This window comes from Pocillopora damicornis, chromosome 2 (genome assembly GCF_964200805.1).
Source record: "Pocillopora damicornis chromosome 2, jaPocDami1.2, whole genome shotgun sequence".
NCBI lineage: Eukaryota > Metazoa > Cnidaria > Anthozoa > Scleractinia > Pocilloporidae > Pocillopora > Pocillopora damicornis.
This window is the reverse complement of record NC_142671.1, coordinates 24,839,839-24,849,194: the sequence shown is the minus strand read 5'-3', so window position 1 is coordinate 24,849,194 and position 9,356 is coordinate 24,839,839. Positions and strand designations below refer to the sequence as shown.

The following is a 9,356-nucleotide window of genomic DNA, read 5'->3' as shown; positions in this document are numbered from 1 at the left end:
CCTTTCATTGCATAGATAATATAGAAAAGAGTTTATTCTGATTGGCAGACGATTTCTAAGAAAAGATTTAATCTTTGATCTGATTGGTAGAGGGCGTCTTGTCCTATTGTCTATCAAAACTTCCAGCTGCTACTGCCGTGCTATTGTCGTGTAAACAGATTTTCAGTTGAAAGAAATTTTGCTCTCGCTAGGTAAAACATGTGTGAAATTGATGCCATTTCTATGTGCATTTCTCCCACTACTGTGTCTAGGAAATCTCCAGTTGAAATGCACACTCTGACGCCGTCAATGTTAGGTTTAGTAAATCATGCTTCTAGACTTTCGCACCCTATCCATCTTGTGCTCTGATATAAAAGCGACACGGCTGCATATCCGCATCACAGAAGTTTACTTTAATTGATATCTTAGCGAAATAGGCAAAATTCTTTTTTGCCTTTCGATATGTTTTCGTGCGTAGGTGAGGTCGGAAGTGATTGAAAACCGGAAGTTTCTTCGACTTACTTTTGCCCATAACCCAACAGGGTCACTCGACGCCATCTTGAACGTTTGCAAAGCCTTACCACTCGCTTACTTTGTCAACAATTTGCTATAATTTTTGTGAAATCAGTGGAATAATTCTGGACTGCATCTTGATGGCTTCTGCTTTGGTTGATGATTGGGATATAAGGTAGGTTAATAAGCCATAAAACTCCTCCAACAGGCCTTTGCCTTCGATCCCTAATCTAACTTGCCAGCTTATTAGAGCGGCTAGAGAGCGAAGGAAGGTTATCTTATACACATAGTTGCGGAGGTCCATCTGTTGTCAGTAGCACCAGTGCTGGCGAAAGTATAAGGTCAGTATCCCCAAGTGCTACATCTTTGGATCCTCCGATCTGCTGCACTAAGCACTAACTCTAGAGAACTTTAAACAACACGCGTTCAAACAAGGAAGCGATCGGCACTCGGTCGGTTGATTTTTCGTCAAGTAATTAACTTAAAATGTCAGAACAGGGAATTTTTTTATGCGGTTAATGGTAAAATTACAGCTGAAGTTGCTGTGTGCGTGATGATCGCCAAGTTTATTGTGAACTGCCTTGGTATTTGTCGTCCTCAGGCCTCAGGTTAGTAAACGTACGCATTTCTAAGTATTGCTTTGGACGAACTTGAAGGATTTTAGTTCGACCATTGACTGGCGCTGAAATAGGACCATAGACTGCCGCTCGAATCAGTTGAACGGTTCGGTTGTCGTGACCCCCATAACTCAGATAATATAGTAACCCTTAAGCTTAGAAATTTGGTTTTGATATAGGTAAACAAGCAGAACAGATAGTTATGCTTCTTGTATTTCTTTCTCAATTTGGAACTAAAATTTGCTGTAGAATAATTGAAACCCTAACAAAAGGGGAATCTAAATTATGCTAGTGACTAAAATGAGCTTTCGACTCCACAAAGAGAATATTAGATACAAAATGTCTTTTGACTTTATTTTGGAAGAATACTGAGCTGCTTGAACTACCTAAATCACATCAGTTTGCAGCCTTCAGTGCTCATAGTTTTTGGAGAATAGAAAGTAGAAAAGAAATTGAAAAGGATGAGCAAATATTGAACCTACTATCCAATCCATTCATGAGACTTTATCTATATGTACAAAAAGGGCTTGTTGAGGATGCAAATACAGGTTTGCATACAACCCACAACCAATCAAAACAATTATGAGAGGCTGCAAATGAAAGCACTTAAAAAAATGTCAGGTGGTACAACCCTTAGAGAACTCAAGCTTAAAAACAAACCTGTAAAAACATTCACATTGTCAGTGCCGCATGTTGCTCTTAACCTTGTTTACACTTAAGCTGAACACTGGTCTCAGTAAGGTTCTCTCTCAGCCACAAATTAAGTTCAGCCATCCTTGATTGCGTCCATCACTTGGTTTCACACAAACTGTGGACAACTTTTGTATATGTTGTTAAGCTGGAACTCAAGTATGGATGAAGGAATCAGATAAACAATATTCCTGGCACCCTTAAATGTTTTTTGGTAGTGATATTGCTGTATCTTTTGCAATTATCCTTAGAGTGGACATTGAATATGAGATGCTAAGTAGCCAATGGGGCACGTTCCATAGGTAGCCATAACAAATTTTGTATCCGATGGGCACAAATAGAATGTTAATTGTTTCTTCCAGCTTTAATTGTGAAGCAATGCACTTGTCTGGTGATCATTTTGCCACTTTTGGGGCCAAAGTTGGTTGTTTGCTCAGTGGTTTAAGCAGACCTTTTTTCAGTTTGAAAATTAATTTTGTAAGTTTTTACAGCAATATCAAAACTTATAGAATGTGTTAGACAGTCATTCTGTTCAGGGTAATTGAATTTAAGACTTAATGCTACTTGTTTCAGTGGCTATTCACTATCTCGTATCCTAGACACTCTTGTGGAACAATTGTCAAGTCCATTTTTATGGGAATTTAAGTCCTCATCAGTGATTAAAGTCAAATCAAACCAGAGCAATGAATAATTTTTTGGACCAACACATTTGGTGTGCACGCAGTTACTTAGATGTTCATGCTACATGGAGGGGGGGGGGTGTTTACTTGACATGTGGTATTTAGTTAACTTGGCTTGAATCACAGCATTGGGCAGTTCTTTTGCAATTGAATATTTTTTAGAGAACAGAGGATACTTTTTGAGTGTTCTTGAAATATCCCAAGTGCTTTTATAATTTAAAGATGCACTTGGTGAATCTTTTATTTCTGTTATAGAAGAAATTTAGGCTTAAGCGCTTGTTTGTGAAGAAATTTTAATTACCAAACATTGATTTTCTCCTTCCATCGTCAAAAATGGAGGATAAGTTTGATAAACTTGAGTAACTTCACTCCTCTGTGTTTGAGGGCTTATTCATTTTCATTTGTGTTGACCACGAGTGGATGTTACAGTGGCTGAATGGTTGTACACTTCGACCAATGTGGTTGATATTTCTGTGGAATGAATCTGATGGACAGGTTGACCATGTCATTTTTGACACTGAAACTTTCCACATTTTCTAGTAGCCTGAGCATTAAATATAATTATTGTGGTTTTTAGAAAAGATTCTCTGAATGAAATAAACATACATGTAGTTTTAAATTTCAAGTGTTTCTTTCTATTTTTGTTAGACTGTGATTAGGTATTCCCCTGATTACCTTCTTACCTTTAAAAACGTTTTTCAACCCAATTCAGTAACCATGGAGCCTTCAAATTTTGAGGAATACATGAAGACCTTTTTGTGTGAATGTTTAAATTCAAAAGATTAAAATTTCTTATTTAATAACCTTTATAATTTTTATCTTATAGACGTTGTTGGGTATGTTTTGCTACAGAAGAAGATGAACCCTTGTCACAGTGGGTTCGGCCCTGTCGTTGCCGTGGGACAACAAAATGGGTCCACCAGATTTGCCTTCAACGCTGGATTGATGAAAAGCAAGCAGGCAGTTCAACAACAAAAGTGTCTTGCCCACAGTGCAATGCAGAATATATCATTGTATTTCCACCTTTAGGACCTCTGCTTCAATCTGTGGAGTTCTTAGATAAACTTATCCATAAGTTCTGCCCCATAGCTGCAGCAGGAGTCATTGTTGGGTCATTATATTGGTCTGCTGTCACTTATGGAGCAGTTACCGTTATGCAGGTTTTGGGTCATAAAGAAGGACTTGAGGTTATGGAAAAAGCTGATCCTTTGTTCTTATTTGTTGGACTTCCAACTATCCCTTTGGCACTTATACTTGGGAAAATGGTTCGCTGGGAGGATCACGTGTTAAGGTTGTGGAGACGCCATTTCAGTAAGATGTCCTTTCTTGGCCATATTCTGCCCAGTTTAGCTGCGTGTGATTATGCATCACGCACTCCAGCAGAGCCCACACCATTATCTGACCCAGTGTCTCTCACCAGGCTCCTTTGTGGTGCTTTGATTCTGCCAACAATCTCCACACTTATCGGCAAAGTGTGTTATGGGTTTGTCCCTTCAAGTCTGCATCGAGCCTTACTGGTAAGTGTTAAATTACTGTGTATGAAATTTAAATTGTTCTGAAAATTTTCCCCTCGACTTTGTGAATACAGTGCACACTGTAGGACCAAAGACTTTAATTTAAATGGTTATACCTACACCTTTTCTGTTCATGCGCACAGAAGATACTTTCAGTTGTGTGAATAGGTAGGCTAATTAGACAAATTATTTTTAATTTCATTAAAATGCGTAAATCTAAGCAAAAACAGATACATTATTGATTTAACCATGGCATTACAAGCAAGAAAAAGAGAGAATGAACATTCATGTACAAGCCGCTTGTGGAGAACAAGTGGGGAAACATTACTGTCACCATGGCCATTTCACCACTTAAAAGCTATGGCTTTCATTCTCCTATATTTCATGGAATGAATGCATAAAGATTTGTTTGCATATAGCAAAAAATGCATGGTCATCTGTTGATGTAATATAATGTTATTGCATCTGAAAAAATGGTGTGTGAAGATCACCTATTATATCACTGGCAGCACCTGTGGGCAATATGAAGCAAGTCCTGTTATCTCATTGGCTACCCAGGCAAGCAAGAATTTTGATCCTTTTCAAGAAAAATATTACATGGAGTGGACTTTCATAGAGTCGCAAAATTTCACATGGAGTTGCAAGAAGCAGCAGATGACAATCAAAGCTGGAAAAACACTGATTTCATGGTTTTATTGTGCAATTGGCATTTTTTTTCCTTGCTCTTGAAATAAACAAATCATTCTTGATTCTTACAAAGCAAAATCTTTCTCATTCTTTTTTTGTGTGTTTATGGACCTTGACTTCATCGTAGTCCATAAAAACCCAAGGAAAGGGAACTCGTGCAATATCTGTCCATCTTGACATTATGCTTAGTCAATAAGATATATGTATGTATGTATATATATGTTGCAATAGGGAAAAATACAGAGAGACTATACTTTCATCCCTACACTAATTAAAAAATCAATAACATCCCCTGATATATATATATATACATACAAAGATCACCACCTCATTGCCTTCAATATTGTTAATTTCTACCCATCCATTTTATACAAGCCCCTCAAGGATGCCCGAACTTTTGCGGCTTCTTATACCAGCATCTCTGTTTAAATTGGAAGAATTATTTTCCACACTAAGTAATTGCTATTGTTCAACGATGACATCCCATGGAACAAGAGGTATTCACCAGCCTCATTTGATGTAACAATGGTCTCCTTTGATGGTGCAGAAACCTGAAAACTAGTGGGATCATAGTTGTTCAACTACTATGGCAGCCGTGGTGCATTTCAACAAAAGCAAAAGAGATCAAAAGAATTGAGAAAGATATTTGCAAAGTGTTCACCAACAATGGCATGAAAATAACAATTGAAGCAAGCGAGGTTTACACTGAACCTAATCAAAGGAACTTATGCTCCATATGCAAACCCAGCAACATCATGCTGTATGTGTGCTGTGAATGTAATCACTCACACTCCATCATCAAGAACGTTCCCCTGATTATCAACTAAAGGTTTCGCTAAATCTCATCAAGCAAAGAATCCCTCGATGAAGTGGCATCTATGTATTAGCAAGTGTTACAACCAGATTCATAGTGAGGAGAGAACTAGGGCAGAAAGATACCCACCCCTCAGCACGAACATCGCTACTGATGCGGGAAAGAAATTTTTAGGTGTTGTAAAGGAATCCTTTACAGCAAGGGACCTAATGAGAAATAGCGAATAATACATGGGTGCACATGGATATGGAATTTCTCTTCAGGTGTTAAACTTAATAGCTCACAAGTGAGTGCAGCAAAGGAGTAAGATGTCAAGTTGAATATGAGAAGAGAAATTTTATATTCACAAGCAACCATGCATTATTTTGTTTATCATATAAACACTATAGCCCTTTACCAAGAAGAAAAGTCAACTTATATTTATGATTGAAAATAAAAGGATCAATAATCCCTGAATAAAGATCGTAAAGTGTATTGCCACACCCAAGATGACCCGTGAGAATAATTTGACATTGGTGGTTTACCTATTCACATTAATAAACATAGTAATTTTTTTCAGCTAATGAACAGCAAAAGGTGTAAAATGAAATATACTGTAAATGGAAACAGTAAGAAGTCTGTTCACAGACCTTCTTTTAAAATATCATTGTTGTTAGTTATAGTTATCTTCTGGATATTAAGAGTCTTCTTACTATTACAATAGTAAGGAACAAAATATAAACAGCCAGAGGAGAACCTAGGTAGGATTTCAGATCTTCTGCGTTACTACTTCATATTAAAGATATGTCAGGACATCTTCCCCGCTGCCCACAACAACGAGACGTATGCACCATTGCCAAATCAGACAAGACGATTGGGTCACACTGAGAGCGGCCGTTAGACTCACTTTGACCATGCAAACGGGACGGTGTCCTCCAAAACATTTTGATTGAATGCGTCAAAGGGTATATTAGGGAAACGGGGAGAGCAGTGTGCGAAACAATGAAAGGACATCACAACAAAAACTCACAACTTAGCAGAACACGTGAACATAACAGGACACGAACTGTTTGTGACCCAAACTCATAAACTAATGGGGTTAAACAAGTCACCCACCCATATATGGAGAAGAAATTACGCAAGTATGGACGCCTTCAATCAACTAGGGCAAAAGTCACCCACCCATATATGGAGAAGAAATTACGCAAGTATGGACGCCTTCAATCAACTAGGGCAAAAGCTGACCAGTTTTAAAGCGGATCTGCAAGGGAACAATATCACAAATGAAAGTGTGCCAAACCTCACGTACATGTAGGGCAACTAACTATCGTGTTCTTTAAAACAGGGACGCGTACCCATTCAGCCTCATAAAGTGGCGAAGACGCCGCAGTGGAAATGTCGCTTTCTGTGATTGATAGCTTCACTCTTCAATTGATTTTATTCCTTTTCATGTGTATTATGATTGAACTTTCATTTCATCAGTTGTCAGTTGCATGGTGAACCAAACCTCTGGGTTTGTTAGATTCAGGGAATTTCTGGCGAAAATTGATAGAGTTTGGGCCATTTGAAGTGGAGGGGGCGGGTAGGTATTTTGGGTGCGGCAAGAATTCTTTTTATCCTTTTGATGGCTGAAAATACAATTCAACGTGTCTAAAATTCTTGCTGAAAAGCTTCAAAAAAAAAAAAAAAAAAGAAAAAGAAAGAGAATCTTTATGAATACAGAAAACGAATGGGAAAGTATCACCTGCACTTTAAAAAGTGGGAAAAAGCACTTTTCTTATTTTATCCATACACAACTTTAGTAATTGTTATGCTGTTATTTCAGGGAGGCATAAGCTTTGTGGCAGTGAAAGGAGTTGTCAGGATCTACTATAGACAGCAGCAGTATGTAAGGCAAGCTCAGAGAATTGTTAAAAACTATGGTGAGGAATAATTCTTCAACATTTGGTGCCTTTCGAGTCTCTTTCAATGGTGATAAAGTACACAGCCACAAGCATTTGATAGATGTTCAGCTGTCTAGTTAGAGATTTATGGCCTTAAGAAGAGGTGACTGTAGATATCAAGAATCCGTCACCAAGACTAAAAGATGAAATATGTGTAGCAAGGAGAATTAAGCAAGCTCTTTTTTTGAAAATTTTTATAGAACTTTGTGGTGAATTTCTATTCTTTAAAAATCCGCCAAAAAGTGAAATTGACGTGTTCGCGCTCTTGTCGTCAATGAATTTTTGCAGTAAAGTGTTGGAACTGATTTAAATCGGTCGTAGAGAAAGACGGCTGAACGTTAATAAACTATCCTAAGCAAGTCAGTTGGTTAGTGCAATTTTAGTACAACCCACGCTGGAGTAAATACTTGGATATTTGAATTTTTTTTTTCAATAGGGAGGTTAAGAATTTTTTACTTGAAACGTTAAATTGGGTGTTCTAAAGAAACATCTCATGAACGTCATGCTCTTAGTTTTCGTTAATGGCAAACTTGGGGCTAATCTTACGCTGCACTCATTATCATTCCCTTTCCCCAAGGCGACGTTTAAAGTGCGCTCATTGGCAAAAAGTAAAGGCATCAATCTGAATTCATTTAAAGATCAACAGGCCAAGGCTGAGGACGTTTTTATCGTGGTCTCCAAGGGGTGTAAACGTGGCACTGAAAACAAGGGCTGTTAACATTAGGAAAACGTCATCTGTTTCAGTCAAGCAAAATCAGAATGTAGCATGTATGCGTTCCTGAACCGTGAAATGGTCTTGCACCTCAATTGTACTGATCCAAGTTATAGTGGATAAAAGCTCCATATCATCGAATGATTTTTGTCTTACTTCAACTTTAATTGAATCACATCTAGACGTGTTACTTAAACTTGGTTTAAATCATATTTAAGCGTTTCCACTTTTGCTTACTATATGTTCCATTACCTAAGCGTTTGCATATACAAACATGTGTGAAGAAGGCAAAGCAACTTTTTTTTAAATTTGTAAGTATGACCAATCAAAACTCGGTGAGTTTCAGAATTAAGTGTCTCAGTTAAGTCAAGATTGGTAAAACTCATTGCTATTTTATTGCTTTTGTATGGAAAGGAAAAAGAATTAAAGCTATTGAATTGTCAAGCGTTTTATCGGTGAGTTGACATAGGAGTAACATCGCAGCACTTAGGGGAAGACAAGTTTAAGTGGATAACTTTTCTGAACAATGCTATAAAAGATCAAAGCATTCTTTAACCCTTTACACCCTAATATCAGTATGTATATTCCCCTTACTATCCTCTATATATTTCCTAATGTACTGAAAAAGAGAATTTGTTTCACGTTCAAGAGCTCCTCTAGTTGGTGATCATTTCCTTTATTCTCACGACCTTAACCTGCGATTTTGGGAAGATATTGTAAGGCCAAATTAGATGCTTCTTACTCTTAGGGGTCAAAAGTTTAAAGAGCCTCCTTTGAGGAAGCGTTGACATAAATTGTAGGATACACACTGTTCTCCCAAATATTCCAAATGGATCCTTGCAGCCAGCAATTTTCTTATAACAGTCAATCAGTCGATGTGTGAGCGCGGAACATTACTTGCAGGACGATTGCTTAATCCCACGTTAAAACCGAAAATTCTTTGCCGCGCTGTTGGAAAGGGTAGTCACAATTATTATGTCCACCACAATAAAGACGTAAACAAAGTTTATTGAAGCGAGGCGATGAGACACAGGACTTGCCTAGCGAAGTGGTGAAAACAAGTGGAGTAAAAGATGTATTAAAGAGAGTATAAATCGGTATAGAGCGGTGTGTTGATGGGGCTTTCTATAGTTCTTCAACTTCAACCTCGTGGACAGCCCAAATATGCAAAACGTTATATGGGGTATGAGAAAACCCAAACGGAAAGATCTAACAATTTTCTTCCCTT

General features: G+C 37.8%; 1 protein-coding gene across 2 annotated transcripts; it reads left to right on the top strand.

Moving 5' to 3' along the window:
• The first annotated feature begins 82 nt into the window (after window positions 1-82).
• On the top strand, window positions 83-8,572 carry LOC113669700 (E3 ubiquitin-protein ligase MARCHF5). Of its 2 annotated transcripts, none has more exons than XM_027185777.2 (3): window positions 83-667; window positions 3,306-3,996; window positions 7,299-8,572. In XM_027185777.2, exons 1-3 carry the CDS (start codon window positions 633-635, stop codon window positions 7,404-7,406), a joined length of 834 nt encoding a protein of 277 aa, XP_027041578.2. In that variant the 5' UTR covers window positions 83-632; the 3' UTR covers window positions 7,407-8,572. The 2 variants fall into 2 exon arrangements, with proteins under 2 accessions (XP_027041578.2, XP_027041579.2); XM_027185778.2 differs by lacking the exon at window positions 7,299-8,572 and adding an exon at window positions 4,503-4,758 and having other exon boundaries at window positions 89-667.
• Window positions 8,573-9,356: the final 784 nt, after the last annotated feature.

Excerpts from the sequence above, each read along its gene's own strand:
- LOC113669700 (XM_027185777.2), top strand. The coding sequence starts at position 633 with ATGGCTTCTGCTTTGGTTGATGATTGGGATATAAG. Across the intron at positions 668-3,305 it reads GTTGATGATTGGGATATAAG|ACGTTGTTGGGTATGTTTTG; the intron begins GTAGGTTAATAA and ends TTTATCTTATAG. Across the intron at positions 3,997-7,298 it reads GTCTGCATCGAGCCTTACTG|GGAGGCATAAGCTTTGTGGC; the intron begins GTAAGTGTTAAA and ends CTGTTATTTCAG.